The 18,076-nt window shown below is 29.3% G+C and overlaps 1 protein-coding gene across 1 annotated transcript; it reads right to left on the bottom strand.

Annotated features, from left to right (window-relative positions):
• Positions 1 to 1,406: 1,406 nt before the first annotated feature.
• LOC130816005 (leucine-rich repeat receptor-like serine/threonine-protein kinase BAM3) lies at positions 1,407 to 10,503 on the bottom strand. Its single transcript, XM_057682570.1, has 2 exons — positions 6,675 to 10,503; positions 1,407 to 2,108 (listed from the first exon to the last, which is right to left on the bottom strand). Exons 1-2 carry the CDS (start codon positions 9,271 to 9,273, stop codon positions 1,666 to 1,668), a joined length of 3,042 nt encoding a protein of 1,013 aa, XP_057538553.1. The 5' UTR covers positions 9,274 to 10,503; the 3' UTR covers positions 1,407 to 1,665.
• Positions 10,504 to 18,076: the final 7,573 nt, after the last annotated feature.

Below are 18,076 nucleotides of genomic sequence, written 5' to 3'. Positions count from 1 at the left end.
CAATAAGGTTACCAAGTGTTTAGCAGCAGTAATAAACTACTATAAGTATGTAGAATTGAGAATGGTAACTTGATGGCTTAATAGAGGTTAGTAATGAGTAATAACCTCCTATATTGTGCTTGATTAATATTTTGTAAGCATGATTTAATTATCACAACATAAGCTGGTTAAAGCAATTGTGCTCGGCTTTATTGCTGATCCAATTCAATTGGTTGTCATCCGTATTATGGATAGCAATATTTTGTAGGAAGATTTAGCTCATGTTTTGATCAAGGCGCAACTTTGTTTATTCTATCAAAGACGTAGTTGTATTGATTTTACTTAATGACTTGGATAGTTGGATAACTATGTTGTATTTATATTTTTTTATTATGTATTTTAAGCAAATATTATGTTATATTTTCTCAGTTGTAATATTTTGAATAATTTTAGTTATAAATGATTTTCAGCAGTTCGATATTTTAGATTTTTACATTATTTATCTTAAACAATATTATTAATGTTAATTATGTATCGAGATTGCAAAACTTGCTACACAATTTCTCATCCAAAAGTTTTTCATGTAAATCTAATATCTAGGGCATTCGTCTATAACAGGTTTATGATCTTTTTTTGTCCGGCCCAACCAGAATAGTATATGTGATATCTTCTAAATCAATTTGTTTACCAAGTAATGCAAGTTCATCCACAAATACAATAGACTTAATAGATTGAATATAGTCAGTTATGGATTGGTTAGGTTGTTTAGTAGTATGATGAAGGCGAAATTGATTAGCAAAGTGGAAGCAAGGGTATTACATGCCTCCAAAAGGTTTTTACATTAGTTAACAATATAATTTGGGGAAATCGTAAAAAATACATAAACTTTTGCTTGATATGTTGAAAATAAACTTAATTTTGTTTATCTTTAATAAATTCACCTATTTGACATAATTATTGAAAATAAATCTGACTATTGTTAATTCCTAATTCTTGATTTACAAATAAGCTTTGAATATTGTTGTAAAAACAGTAGATTAGTTTATTTTTAGAAAATATATCTAATAGGTAGGTTTATATAAAATAAATAATAGATGAGTTTATTTTCAATGGCTTCAAACAAAATTGATTTTGTTATTAACAATTTAGCCTATAATATATTAGTTAATAGTAAGTTACCAAACTTCAGAAAAAAAATATAGACATTTTCATGAATATTCATCTGTCCTGTATAATTTGAATCAAATAGAAAAGTGATGTTTATTAAGAAAAAGGTGGATAATAAATGAAGAGAGAGAATTAATTGTGTGAATGAAATTAAAAGAGAGTTAAAATGTATGAGTGAGATTAAAAGAAAGTGGTATGACACAAATTAAATAGAACGGTCCAAAATGACAGATAATGCAAATTTAACAGAACAGAGAAAGTATTGTTCAACATTGGCATTATTTCTATATATAATAATATAATATATATTCCGTAACCAATATTCACTATATGCCTAAAACTAATTAGACATTAAACTAGAAACAAAAATTACACAATATTTTTCACAATAAAATACACTATAATTAATAACAACAAAGCTACATCTCCTACACACAATTTTCAAAACTTCCCTCAAAAAATAATGACTAAAAAAAACTTATACAACAAGATCATGATCTTTCTATTTTTGTGCAATCTTTATCCTTTTTTGGCATCGTTAGATTGCTGCTTAATATTAATATTATTATTATTATTATTATTATTATTATTATTATTATTATTGTTAATTAGTAATGAAGATGATGGATTAGGTTGATATCCCATAGAATGATAAGGATATTCTGATAACATTTGAACAACTTCTCTCATGGTTGGACGTTCAATGCTATTCTCTTGTGTGCATAACATTGCAACAAAGAACAAGTGCATGGCTTCATCTTGAGGTACTGCACTTAGTCGAGAATCAAGTACAACAACCACATTTTCTTTGCGGCAATTTGTTTGGACTTTGCACCATTGGACTATGTCTACCCCTTCTCCGAAATCCCCCACTGGTCGACGTCCGGTTAAGAGTTCGAGTAGAACTACTCCAAAACTGTATACATCACTTTTTTCGTCCACTCTTAATGTGTACGCGTATTCTGCATGATGACAAGAAAAAAACACAAAGATAGTTAGATGTTATGTTAATAGCAAATTAGCAAATATTGCGACTCAAAAGTAAAAAATAGAGTTAAAATAATTTATTGGCTAAATATCCAATATATACTACATTTTCACTGATTTATCATTCACGACCGATCTATGTCTTCTATTAGATATATCCCTGTTCCATATAAATCTATTTCTCATCCTCCATCACATTATTACATATTCATTGTTATTATAATCATTTTTCAATAAAATTATATTTTTTTAATCCCTATAAAATTTCTAGTGATAGTAACATATTATTAAAAAGGCTACTACTTCCTCTGTCTCTTTTCAAATGTTTCCATTGATTTGGGCACGTTTGCCAACACACTATTACTACCCTTAATATTAGATATTAATAAAACTTATGCCGGGAAGAATCAAATAAGATTTCATATGACTATGTTTTAATTTATAGATTAAGAATAAAATACAAATTAAGATTGAATTAATAGTATCCAAAAACTAAATAAATAGACGTTTGAGGAGAAACATAGGGAGTATTATGTATAACAATTTCAAAGGAATTAGTGTAAGAATGTAACTACATCAAAAAGCAAAGAGCAAGAAAAGCTTTAGAAAAAGAGTAATTGAGAAGAAGACAAGTAATTTGAAATAAACAAAACAAGATTATAAGCAATTTGCTTTATGAAAAGAAAGCACAAAACGAAAAGACAAGAGAGAAAATGGGGGAAGATGTCTTTCTTTAGAGAGAAATTAAAGGGGAGGAAGTGGGCACGATAATATATGTGCATGTGGTCATTCACTTTCGCAACACACGATGGATGACAGTCACTCAGACACTCTTAACACTGGCCCATGTACCAGTCACCAACACACCCATTTTATCACTCAACTTTCTTTTTCGTCCTAGTTTACACTATAAAATTCAAAATATATAAAATTTTTTAAGTCATGTAGATTTAAAAGAACAAATAATTCTATATCTTTCTCTTAAAAATTTTTAAAAGGTTAAATAGATTCGATTTTATGATTTTATCATCTATCGAGATTGAGATATGCCTTTGAAATCAATAGGCAACAACTATTTAGGTACTTATAGACTGCTCTATTATTACTACTCTCACAAAAATAAAAAAAAGTTGATGAATTATCACTACTTTCTAACTTATTAGTTCAGCCAACTAGTATCGACAAAGTCATCATATGTTTAAAAGGTTAGTGACCAGCAATTTACAAATAACTCCGCTAATGCTAGGTCACATAGCAATAAGAAAATTCTCAACCTTAGAAGAAAAATAATTCTTCATTATCAAATGAGCTAATTAGTATCAGTCGTACTATATGTTTTTTACTTGTATATAATAAATTATTTTTGGCTTACCTTTAGGTGTTTTCAATAAAATGCTCCATCCCCCAATATCGCTCCTATAATACCTTATTCCCATGTCACCAACATTTCGTCACTTTCCCTCGACAATATATGGACTTGTACACTATTTAGTAACAATGTGTTTCTTCTATTTGTAATAGCGATTAGTGTGTCTGTTTCATTGAGAATTAACGTTGATCATTTTTTCAGTGTGATTATAAGCAGTGGTGTATTTTTTGCCTTTTCTTTATATTATCGTAATCATTTAACTTTGTTATTAATATATATATATATATATATATATATATATATATATATATATATATATATATATATATATATATATATATATATATATATATATATAACTGACTGTTTCTCTTTTAATGTATTGTGTCATTGTATCAACAGTTTTGATATTCAAAATAAAGCAATAGATAGAGATTGGTTTTAATAGGGTTAGTTAATGAAACTTTGTTTTACTTAGCGTCTTATCTAGAGGTATTCAAAACAATTCAACATTTTTAATATTTACTCGACTTTGTAATTGACTCTGATTAGACTCAAATTCATAAATGAATAAGTAAAAACAAATATGTACACAAAATTGTAATGTTCAATAATACGAATAAAAAACTCTAATCCCACCCATAATTTTCTAATTAGGGGGTGCAATATTGAAAATTGTAATGTTCATAAAATATAATGGCCGGTTTTTAATGATCAACCACTTTTGTTCAATCTTATCATATATTTTAATCTTTTTTCTTAAAAATCACTTTCTTTCCTTTTAATTCAAATTCAAAAATTCATAGTAATATAGCAAAATACGACGGTTTCAAGTTATATTATGATTAGGGGTGTTCATTACATCGGGTAGCTATCTTATGGTCCGTGTTCCGACCCGATTTATTAGGGTACCCGAATGTCGGATAAATATCCGGATAAATCGAGTCGGGACTCCGGGTACCAGTTGTAATTATGTTGATTTTTTAATTTTATTTTTGTGGTTGAATTTAATCAATTTATGATTATATTTCTTCCGTTTCAATTTACTTACAACATATGAGATTATTACACTATTCATTCATTACTTTTGATTTACGATTAGTTTTTTAATTTATAAGTTAAAATATAGTTAAAATGATATTTTATTTGATTCGTCTTAAAATAAAGATTATAAATATTTAATTTTTATTATTTTTTATTATACATAATTTGAGATATTAAAAATTAAATTAATGCATTTAATGAAGTATGATGTATAGTATGCCTAATGCTTATGGTATGAAGGGGGCATTTGAAAGGTTGCATCTAGGGATGCGAGTGAACAGTTGGATTAAAATAGACGTAATCATAACAATAATGATAATGTTTGGTCGCATTCATTGGACATTGAGAATGAGACTACAATGCATTCTAACAGCTAGCAGCCTTTCGTTAGCTTCAACATTGATCCCCTACTCTCTACTTTCGCTTTTTTTTTACACTCCCCAATAAAACCTTCAATTCTTCGCTTCTTTTTTATTTTTTGACCACCTAATACATTAGTATTACTTTTTTTTTTATTATAATAATAATATTAACAAATCTCCACTTATTATGGATCAATATCAATGGTTAATGTATTAGGAGTACTATATTATAGTTTTCATTATAAATTAAAAAAATAATTAAAATTACATGCTAATACTCTATCTGTTACATAATATTTTCACCTTTAAAAGATGTTTTAGTATTTTATACTTTATCTGTTCTTATTTAATTGCACCCAAAAAATTGCATATTTCAATGTGTTGGTGGCATTGTTTATATCTAGAGTTGCAAATAACTAAAACATATAAAAATTTGATATTATGAAAATATGCGATGAGATGAAAAAAAACAATATCCCTCGTGACTATATAATTTTCTCGTAGGATAGCCGTAATATGCAAAATATTTTAAATAATGAATAGTGCAAAATATAGTTTTGGTGTAAGTAAAAAACAGAGAAAGTAGCAGAAGTAATGGAGGATAAATGTGTAAATAAGATTAAATGAGAATAATGAAGATTATTACTAGAAGAAAATTGTACAAAAGAAATGTGCAACCCAGAATATAATTGAGTTATATGTATATATATATATATATATATATATATATATATATATATATATATATATATATATATATATATATATATATATATATATATATATATATATATATATATATATATATATATATATATATATATATATGTGTGTGTGTGTGTAATAGAAGTATTATTTAATAAAGTAATGTAAATAAAAAATATTATTTGTTGTGTTTAAATTGCTTAAATAAAAGTAAAAAACTTTTACATTATTAGAGATTGTCAATAATGATACTTTGTAATAGAGGAAAAATTGTATTACCCTCTCTGAATTTTTTTTTTCTTTTCGCACAATTTTCAAAGTAAATTTTGAGCCTTAATATCTCTAAATACGCATCATAAAAAATTATAAAATATATATTTTAAGACGAATTTATCGAAATCTCACATAAATATATTTTATCATCTATATATGCCTTAAAAATATTAATTAAAATTTTCTTTTAAAACAAAATAAAATATTCTAAAAAGATAGAACATAAAAAGCCATATAAAAAATGAAATTTTGGGATTGTGCATATAGTAATTATAATTTTATAAGCTTGTTTTCCAACAGCTAGCAGACAATCACAATACATCAAAAAACTATGTTTAGCAAAAGTGGGCCACATTTGTTCACTTCTAACAATCCACTGACTAATTGACAGAATTTCAGTAGTTCAGGTCACACCACAAAATCTTGATTTCATTTGCCATTTGTCCTTATGTTACTTATATGCACTACCAATTAACTAACTTAACTAATTTATCAAGTTATTCATTATTATGAGGTTCTTAAGTGTAAAAAAAGACTTATCAATTGCGTTGCAAAGCTTTACAAAATAAATGAATTGATATATTCTGTGTTGTAAAAATGTAAAAAATAGTATTTTGTGTCATATTAAGGGATATCTTCTAATTTGACCTATATTTAGGCGTTTAACATGATCGCGACTGTTACCGCATTTTTACGCTATGATTAGAGTAATTAACGATCATCATAAAACAAGTTGGTATGAACAAAACTGTACTGGGAAAAAAGGGTAAAAGTACAGAGTGTGATACCTGGAGCAATATAACCATATGATCCAGCAATGGCTGACATGCACTCTGACGCGCCACCGTCGACTAAGAATTTGGCTAGCCCGAAATCTGCCACGTGTGCTTCGAAATTGGAGTTAAGGAGAATGTTGTTGGATTTGACATCACGGTGAACAATCAAAGGGGAACAATCATGGTGAAGGTAACAAAGTCCTTTAGCAGATTCAATTGCAATTTTGTACCTCATATTCCATCCTAGGAAACCTCCTAGTTTTTTACCATGAAGTGCTTCACCTAGGCTACCATTGCGCATGTAATCGTACACCAAAAGATTCGTGTGCTTGTTCGAGCAAAATGCGAGTAACCTCACTATGTTACGATGTCTTATTTGTCCGAGAGTTTCAATCTCGGCTTTGAAACCATGGTCATGTCTACTAGGTCCGAAACCTAATAGTTTTTTTACTGCAATTTCAGACCCACAAGACATTTTACCATGATAAACGATTCCCGCACCTCCTCTTCCAATCACATTGCCTTCTTTCATGCATTCGAGTATATCCAACACATTAAAACCCACCTTTTGAAATGTGGTTAATTTCCATGAATCCGAATTTTTTTTGAAGGATTTCGCCTTTATAACCGCGGCCACAGCGAAAATTAGGGAGCAAACCAAAAGGGCAAGTGCAATCACAAGTTTAAACTCACTAGAATTAGATTTTCGGTTTGAACTCAGGGTTAGGGACAAGTTACATTGGTTATCCAAGACCGATCCACAAAGTAATGGGTTGCCCGAAAAGGAAGAGGCATTGAAAATCGTAAACTGCCCGGACTCGGGCAATTTACCCGAAAGATCATTGAATGAAAAATCAACATCTGTGAGACTTTTCATAGACCCTAGTGACATGGGTATTGTACCATTTAAATGGTTCCTAGACAAATTCAAATAACTCATGATTTTAACACTAGAAATCTCAGGAGGAATGGACCCACTGAGATTGTTTTGGCTAAGATCAAGGTATGTAAGATGAGAACAACTTCCAATTTCACTAGGGATTAAACCTGAAAGGTTATTCTTGCTAAAATCAATCTTAATCACTTGTTTAAGTTGCCCTATACACTTTGGAATCGGGCCCGAAAATTGGTTCCCGCTAAAGTAAATGAACTGAACTGAACTGAAATTTGAAATTGATTCCGGCAAAGGACCGGATAAAAGGTTATTAGAGAGGTTAAGTTGGTCTAACTTAGCTGGATTTAACAAAGGATCAACATTTTCAGGCAAAGTACCAGAAAGATAGTTACTTTGAAGCTCTAATAAGTTAAGATTAGGCAAGTAAATAAATCCATTTGGGACACTCCCATTAAGGTAATTTTGGCCTAATCTAACCCTAGTAAGACTAACACAAGACCCTAAACTTTGTGGGATAGTTCCAAACAAGAAATTATTCATCAAAATTAAGACACTAAGTTGGTTTGAATCACACAAGTTTGAAGGGATAGTACCAGTAACCTTATTAGAAGACAAATCCAAGACCTTAAGCTTGCCATTTTGCCCTAATTTTCGCGGTATTTCACCAGTAAAATTGTTCTTCCATAGCTCAAGAGTCTCCAAATAAGGCAAATCATCAGCAACATAATCAGGAATTGACCCATGAAGCTTGTTCATGAAAAGATTAAACAGTTTCAAGCTTTTAAGATTAACAAACTCATTAGGAATCTCTCCACTAAGTGCATTTATAGAAACATCAAAGTATACCAAATTTGTAAGGTTGCCCAATTCTTTTGGTATATCACCTGAAAGATGATTCATATGCAAGTAAAGAGTATCAAGTAGCTCCATATTCCCCATTTCTTTGGGTATTGGGCCGGATAACCCACAACTTGAAAGATCCAAATGGGCAAGATTAATCAACTTTCCAAACTCTTTGGGAATGCCACCTTCATACACATTGTATTGCCCTAAATAAAGCTCCTTTAAACTTGTTAAGTTACCCAACTCTTTTGGGATTCTTCCATTAAGATCATTTCCTCCAAGAAACAAGTATTCTAAAGAGGTTAAATCACCATAAATTTGTGGGATTTCACCAAAGAAAAAATTCCCACCCAAATCTAAATGCCTCAACTTTTTTAAATTTGTAATCCGAAGTGGAAGAGGTGAAGTGAAATTGTTATTATAAACATCAAAAACTTCTAAATTTGGTAAACTTGAGAAATTCCATGTTTCTAACCCACCACTAAATTGGTTGTTTGAGAGGTTTAGGAACTGAAGACTGTTCGAGTTTCGGATTTCAACCCGACCCGAAAAGTTGTTTCCTGCTAAAGAGAGATGAATGAGGCTATCTAGGGTTGAAAAAACAGGGGAAACAGAGCCTTCAAGGTTGAAATCTGTTAAGTCAAGTGAGATTACTCTTCCATGGAGGCATTTAATTCCTGTCCAAAAGCAAACTGAGCTTGAATTTGAAGAATCCCAGTTTGTTAATGAAGGATTTGGGTTGTCAAATCCTTGTTTAAGAGTAAGTAAAGCTTCAAAATCAGAGGCTAAAACAGGGGAAGTGGATGAGAAAAAACAGAGGGAAATGAAGAAAAGGACTGTTAAACTTACTAAATATGGTAAAGAAGTGAACATTTTAGTGAAATTGTTTTGTGGGTAAGGAATTTTAGACAAAAAGAAAGGATTTTTAAGGTATTATGAAGTAGAAGAAGAACATTTTTGAGAAGAGATTTAATGGTGGGGATTTGAAGTGATGATGTAAGAAGAGAATAGTGTAAAAGTGAAGAAGAGAATCTGGTGAACTTGTTGAGGTGGTGTGTAAGGGGTTTTAGAAGTAAACATAATGTTAAGAGAGAATGACTGGATAAGTGAACGAAAAGGTTAAAAAGAAAGGAAGGGTCTTCAGATTTAAGCTAATGGTTTTTGCTCTTTTCCATCTTTCTTCTCTATCTTTATGAGAATGGGGTGATAAAGGAAAAGGATAGTGCAAATAAATGTATTCATGGCATCATGGGGCTGTATAGTGTATACTTCCTCCATTTTGAAACACTCGCTATAATATACAGTTATCGACACTGTTCAGTATAAGTATCACATGTGACTTTTAAAACAATTTACTATTAATTACTTTTAAGTCGTATAATATTTTGTTTGATTCGTCTCAATTCAAATATTATATATTAATCGGAGGGAGTATTTTCTATGTATCTTTGAATTTACTCTGATTGTGTTAGGGTTTGACGTATTCATTAGTTCTTAATGATTTGATGCAGTTAAAATACCAGGAGTGCTTTAAAGAAAAATTGTCATTGCTCAATAAAGTTGCAACTTAAATAGTGTTTAGTGGTACAAGCAGTTGATTTTAAAATTGTATTCAATATCAAAATGAGGGGATTCAAAATTTTTATTCATCTTCCTCAATAAAATATATTTCAACAACTACTATTATAAACCCTATTTTTATCGAATATTGTATAGATTTAGACTGCTAATTAAATATGTAATATAACAATCATATTTGTACTACTATAACTACCCTTAGCAATAGCTAACTTATGTCGGAGAATAAGATTTGAAGAAACAAGTCTATAGTGAATGAAATAAAAAAAAAGTGTGTTTGTGGATAAGATTAGAAAAAACAATATATATGTATCATATATGATTATTAATAGAAAACTAAAATAAAAAAAAAAAACCTTGTAATAAAATAAAAAAAGACAATTTAAGTTTGTAAATAAGAATTATAAAAACCAATAGGAAGGACTCTATTAGTATATGCAAGTGTTTTCTTAAAGGGAAAACATTTTCATCATTATGAGGTTTTGCACCTTAAAGAAAAAGTGTTTTACCAAAATTAAAATTAGTCTAACATAATGCTTAATTGAGTTTTATTTTAGTTATTGAATTGATTTTGGAATGTGCAAATAAATCACTTAGATATAACATGAATATAATAATAGGATTAACTTTTTTTTTTTTTTGCTTACATACTATGAAGTTGATGTGTATAATTTTTAAAAAAAGATATACAAACATGCTTTTTTTGTAGGTCACTTTTGTTGTGGTATCTTTATTTCCTTGTTATTCTATCTTTGCTTTATAGCTTTCACCAATTTTTTGTTTTCTCTTCTTCTTTACATCCTATCGCATAGTGTGTTTCTTTGCTTTAGTCACATATTTGGCTATTTACCTTTTCAATGTTTGTTTTCTTTTGTTGAATTTTGGTTAAATTCAATCTATAATAGTTTTCTTTTAGTGGAAAAAAATAATAACATAAATTATTATTAAATTTTTTTAAAGAGAGATGATAACTTTGTACATCCTTTAATGCTCTTCAAGTTACCTAAATTCTACTACAACGCGGCTAATACGAATAGTAGTTTGAGATAAAGTCGAGTTCACTTTTTAATTGAATCGAAATGAATAAAGATATACTTGTGAATAAACTTAAATATTTGAATTACTGAAATTCGAGATATGATTTTTGAATAAATATTTAAATCAAAACACTAATCTAAAATCATCCATAAATATCAATGTAGATGTAATACATATGAATGAACCTTAAAAATTGCTTATTATGGATTTTAAGCTTAATATATAATAAAGCTAAAATTAAGTTATCGACATATAATTCTATAACACTGAGCTGATTCTATTAAAATTTAATAAAAAAATACCGACATAAAAGATTAGAGATATGTGAGAATCGAATATAGAATTTTATATGAGAAAAACAATATTTAATCTAACTGAGATAAAACTTCTATATCGACTTTTCTTGTTGGGCTATTACTACACCAATTATTAAAGCTCAATATTCTGTTAGCCTTAACTAGAATGTTGTTGTTCTTGCATGTCTAAATATAAAGAGAGTTGCTAATACTTGCTAGATGTGGGAGAATATGGAGATGAGGAACATCCTTAATTATACTTTGTCACTTTCAAATTGCTCTATTACTATTTTAGTATTTTAGGATTGATTTTGTCTCATTTTTATTTAAAACATGATTTTATAATCACTTTTATTTTTTATATTTTTGTTCATATTTTTAAATGACTGCATCACTTTAGTTTACTATATTCAACTCTTTAATCTTTATGTTATTTGTAAATGAAACGAATAATCAAAACAAAGTATGTAAATTTATAAAAGTAAAGAAAAAAGACAATATTGAAAAAAAATATAGCCGTTTGGATAACAGAAATTTAAAGTTGTTCAATCAATTTTATAAATGATAAATAAATAATTATAAAAGTAAAGTTTTTGTGTGAAAAAAGAAAAGAGAAAGGGAGAGGAGAGAAGTAAAGTAGGATTCTCTACATCTTTACATAAATTAATAATACATAAATTACTATGACAAAAATACCCTTTAGCTTTAATCAAATTCATGCTTACTTTTTTTCTTTCTTCTTTATGCCTACTTGTATACTCCTAGTAACCTACTTTAGATCAAAAAATATGATGAAATTGCACTTTCCATCATAATTCAAGAAGAAAATAAGGAGGGAAAAAATAATTGAAAAAGATAGGACATGATTTTGATCATATGAGGATCCACATAATAATTGAATAATATAGTGAATGATTATTTATTTATTTATTAAAAAAAATTAATATTAAATTAAAGGTAAAGAAACGTGGAAGACAATCATGATGAATGGAATGTTTGTCACTAAGGTGAATAGTAGCTTCCATGATGATCATAAGCATTGGATCTTGTGAATTTTTGATGAAGTTCATTGGCAATATGGTAGTAGTGTAATCAATTGCTATCAAAAGGTAGGGGAAGGAGGATTTACAAATAATCCATCAAAATATTCTTATATATACTTATCCTTCTCAATTTACCACAATTATTATAAAAAAATTTTATAATATAAAATTATGATAGAGTAATTAAAAAAATATAAAAATATAATATAAATTGTATGTATTGATTAATATTAAAGTTAACCCAGATACCGATCAACTAGTTAGTAAACTAAGTCGCGTGAAAATGATGATTATATGATAATAAATTAGATGTATGGAGTAATAATTATTTTATATTAATGATTCTCCATATGTTTGCTAAAAAAGTGACAAAACTAAATTATAAATTATTTAATATTTAATATTTAATATGACTATAGTTATACTACTCTATCATGATATAATTGATATATCGTTACTAATAGGAATAAATAAGATATTTGTGTTGTTATATGAACTATAGTAGTCAGTAGATGAATTGTTTATAATATCTCTTCCACTTCTAAATAAATTCGGGAAAAGTTAATAAAAAAAAAAATTATATTTTTGGTGCAAGAGAGTTGCATAAGATGAAGATAGATATGATATTTGATACAATCATCATAAGATTTTAATCACATAATAATTAATTGAAACTTAATTTCAACTCATAACAATTGTCGAGATTGAATACCCATCGATCCATTATACTTAAAAGGAATTTATGTTCGAGTCTGTCTGCGTCATAACTCGTATTATTAGACTAAAAAATATTTGTGAGACATATAATATAGAAAAATGACAATTAATTAATTATCTACACATATAAAGATAAATATTCAACCAACGCACTTTAATATTCTGGATTCATCTCTCAACATCACAAAATTAAAAGTTAGGGATTAGAGTTTTTAACATAGACATCCTATGATAAAAGATGTATTGTATTTGTATCCACTCGCTTCATGACATGAAAAAAGTGGATGATGTAAGTAGTTGACATAAAACTATGAGTGGTTAAGGGAAGATAAGCACAAGAGCAATTAGTAGAAGTTGAAAACTACCATTTAACCAATACAAAATAATATTAATTGATAACCATATATAATTGTGAGATCTCAAGATGACAAGATCCATAATCCACCAAATATAGAAGAAGGACAATGAAAGAGAAGATCTTAATTAAGCCCTTTTAACCATAAACATAACAAAAATTATTTATTTTAAGCTTTTTGTAATCCAACTTGTGATCAAAATCTTTTGTTTTTGGAGTTGGTAATGTAGTAGTCAATCATATTATCAAGATATGTAATGACCCTTGACTTATAATCATTAAGGCACTAATTAATCAAATATTATTTTGATAATAATAAAGTGAGTATACAAATATTACAATGTTAAAAGTATTGTGATAATGTAATTTCAACAACTTGATCTTTCTTGTGTAGTTTCACCAATGTTTGAAGAACAATTTGTGTAGATATTACCAACAATGCAACTACAACAATTTAGTTCTCCAAAACTTGGTTAGAATGATTGTTATTTCTCTCTGGTCACTATACGATACTTAAATAAATGAATAAGAAATATACTGAGGTTTCAAAGCCGGATATCGGGTCGATCCGGATTCGATTTAAAGCTGGATATCGGGTCGATCCGGATTCGAAAATCGAGATATTCGGTTTTTTGAATACCTAAAAACGTGATCCGATTCCGACCCGGATTAAACCAGGTATCCGGATTCCGAGTAAACGGTTTAATCCGGGTCGGATCCGGATACCCGATTTTTTTGTCTTTTTTCGTTCAACCATACATGCGTTTTTTTACCTCTATTTTTGTTTAGAATATTTTTTTATATAAAATTCAATTACTAATTCTCTAAAAATATGTAGCTTAATTATTCATAAAAACAAATTAAGAAAATTTAAGAGTAACATTATTACACATTGATTTAGTAAGAACAATTATAAAAAAAAGAATCTGCAGAGGAAAAAAATTAAGATTCAACCCAAGGTTGGCTTAATAGATACCATCATCATTTTATTTACAAAAAAATTAAAAATAAATTAAACCGGATACCGAATATCCAGTTTTCAAAAATATGTGACCCGGATCCGGTTCCCGACTTTAAAACCGGGTACCTGATCCGAATTATTCGATTTGCGAAAAACGGGTAAATTATCCGCTTTTAGAAACCGGATATTGCATATTTTGGATCGGTTTTATGCACACCCTACTTGTAGTTTACAATATGTAATTGGACGAAAATGAGTTAAGAAGAATAGAAAAATCACAAAAACTAGAAAACAAGTTTGCAAGAGTAATACAATTAGAAGAATTTGGTGAACGATATCGTTTCGAAAACTTGATTTGAAGGAAGGCGCTAGACTTTTTTTAAGTGTTATTTGTAGAGCTTATTGAAGAACATCACTAAGAGAAACTTCGGAGCATAGAGGAAAAATGAGACACCATCAATAAGGCGAGTTATTTTCAAGGATGATATCAAATGTTCATATATAATTAGGAACACTAGCTTGATTAATTTTGACTTATATGATTGACCCTAACTATTGAGAAATTTTTTTATCGTAGTTGTTTTTATGATTTTCACATGAAAAACTTGTCATTTTCCCTTAAATTTATATACATTATATTAAACTTATTTGGATTTCTTATCAAAAATGTGAAAAATCATCATCATCATCATATCCAGTGTATCCCGCTCATAAAAAATTATGGTCAGAGTCTGTGGAGGGAAGAAAGACGGCAGCTCATATTCATAAAGAAGAGTGCGCCTTCAGCTCGAGAAAGGTCTTCAAAAATAGAGAAACCTGCAACTACCCAGAAGCCTGCAACTTACAACCCACATTGACCATGAATAATAATCAAATAACTAAAAATACATAAAAAAGAATACGTACAAATAACTAAAAATAAAGATAAAAGTAAAGGAGGTAAAGAGTGATAAGTAAAGGCAATGAACAATAGCAAACGGTGGGTAGGAGGAACGAGTTTAGTAATCTAAGACGTGGATAAGGCGCCGCCAACTGCCCCTATCACTATTGGAAAAAAACATATATGCTTCGAGTCATTTGCTGCGGTTTTCTTTATACGCAACAATAAATTGAAAAAAAAATACAACAAATGTTGCAGTTTACCTGAAACCCGCAGCACATAAGTTATTTTAAAAATTGAAATTGGACTATATACTGCGGTTTAATTGAGGCCCGCAACATTTAACTTATTTTATACTGCGGTTCTAATATACCCGCAGCAAATAACCGTTTTTAAAACGCGCCTTTTAACATTCCTTTTACAAAACCTTCTGTTCTCATTCATAAACCCTCTTCAAACCTACTGTACTACGCACGACTGTTTCATCGATCACCTTTTTCTTCTTCAAGCTAAGCTTCAATTTTCTTCAAACCCACAAAATTTGTTCATAATCCCTCATCTTCTTCTTCAAGCTACAATTTTTTTCTTACCCACGACATTAAACCCACGCACGACTGAGGCATTGCAATTTTTGTTTCTTCAAGTTCTTGCATTAGTTCTTCAACATTTAAGTTCTTTTAAGGTATAATTTCTCTCTTTTGTTTCTTCAACCTTTAGTTCTTCAAGTTTTATAGTATTTTAGGGCTTAGTTTTTCAAATTATACTAACTTTTTTTTGTTTTTCATTGTAGGTAACTATACCCAATTGTAGAGCACACCATTATCATATCTAAATACTAAGGTAAATTTCTATTCAACTATGAAGTTTTTTTTTTGATATTTTTTTGGGTTGATGTTATAATTAGTTTGTTGATTATTCTTTAAGCTGTTTAATTTTTAAGTTTTACATTCTTTTCAAGTTGTTATATTTAGTTTGTTAATTATGTATGAATAATCACAATAGTTTACTTATGTATGTAGTTTGTAATTAATTAAAATATACATAATTTGAATAATTTAAATAATAAGAAGGTTAAATAGCTAGGGTAAATTTGGGTTAACAAGGGTTAAGTGTGTGTACACACACACACACACACACACACACACACACACACACACACACACACACACACACACACACACACACACACACACACATATATATATATATATATATATATACACACACACACACACACTTATGTATCTAAGTTGTTATTAATTTTATTTTGAATTAATTAATCACACTAATTAGGATGACAAAAGATCGTTCTTGGATGTATGGAAGCATTGAATCGTCAGAATTTATTGATGGCGTATTAGAATTTTGTAGTATTGCGGTTGAACATCAAGTTAGGACGGAGGGAGTTGATTTTTATTGTCCATGTGTCACTTGTGGCAATGTATCAATGGTAGATAGTGTTCATATCCTTAGGGAGCATATACTACGACGTGGGTTTAGGCCTCAATATCATGTTTGGGTTTGGCATGGTGAGGAGGGAGTGTACAAAAAGAAAAGTGTTGTTGAGGATGTCAATAATGTGGCCGATGTCAATGAGGATGTAGTAGATCGTGTTCATGGGTATAAGACAGATGAAGAGAATGTCGATGAGGATGTGGATCGTGTTGATGAGATGATGGAGGGGGTCGAGGATGAATTAGGAAAACGTCCTCGTGTTTTTGACTTGTTAGCAGAGGCTTCTCAAAGGCCTCTGCACCCTGGATGTACAAAGTTCACCAAACTAACAGCAGTGTTGACAATTTTCACAATGTTATTAGAAGCGTTAGGTGAGATGCTTCCTGAGGGAAATGAACTTCCAAAGCTCAAACTTGGTTTGTTTTGCACGAAACTTGGCACACAACACTATTTGGTATATGTTATTGTGTTGAAGTGGTTAGAATTGAAAATCATAGTCATATGCTAGAAATTTCATGCTAAGTTGTGATTTTAAGGGTTTTTAAGCTTTTTTGGCACTTTCGCGCATAAAATAGCTCAAAGTTGGTTTGTTTTGCATGAAACTTGGCATACAACACTATTTGGTATATATTATTGTGTTGAAGTGGTTAGAATTGAAAATCATAATCATATGCTAGAAATTACGTGTTAAGTTGCGATTTTATGGGTTTTTAAGCTTTTTTGGCACTTTCGCGCATAAATTAGCTCAAACTTGTTTTGTTTTGCACGAAACTTGGCACACAACACTATTTGGTATATATTATTGTGTTGAAGTTGTTAGAATTGAAAATCATAGTCATATGCTAGAAATTACGTGTTAAGTTGCGATTTTATGGGTTTTTAAGCTTTTTTGGCACTTTCGCGCATAAAGTAGCTCCAACTTAGTTTGTTTTGCACGAAACTTGGCACACAACACTATTTGGTATATATTATTGTGTTGAAGTGGTTAGAATTGAAAATCATAGTCATATGCTAGAAATTACGTACTAATTAAGTTGCGATTTTATGGGTTTTTAAACTTTTTTGGCACTAACATCTATTTTCTCTTAGTGCTTTTGATAAGATTATAATACCGTTGATTGCGGCTACTACACTCTCAAATACATGGACGGTATCTTACAATCCGTAAAGGAGGTTGGAGTCGAAAACATAGATGCCGTAAGTATTTGTTACGTTCTTAAATTATAATATATATTATATATTTACTATTATTATTGGTAAAATCTAATGTTTAAGTATCTTTTAATTTTATATTAAATTATAGGTTTATACGACATTCCAAGGGAAACACGCCCTTTGAGAGAAGGGGAAATG

This window comes from Amaranthus tricolor, chromosome 6 (genome assembly GCF_026212465.1).
Source record: "Amaranthus tricolor cultivar Red isolate AtriRed21 chromosome 6, ASM2621246v1, whole genome shotgun sequence".
Lineage (NCBI taxonomy): Eukaryota > Viridiplantae > Streptophyta > Magnoliopsida > Caryophyllales > Amaranthaceae > Amaranthus > Amaranthus tricolor.
Note: the sequence above shows the minus strand (reverse complement) of the source record. Positions and strands in the feature narration are given on the sequence as shown.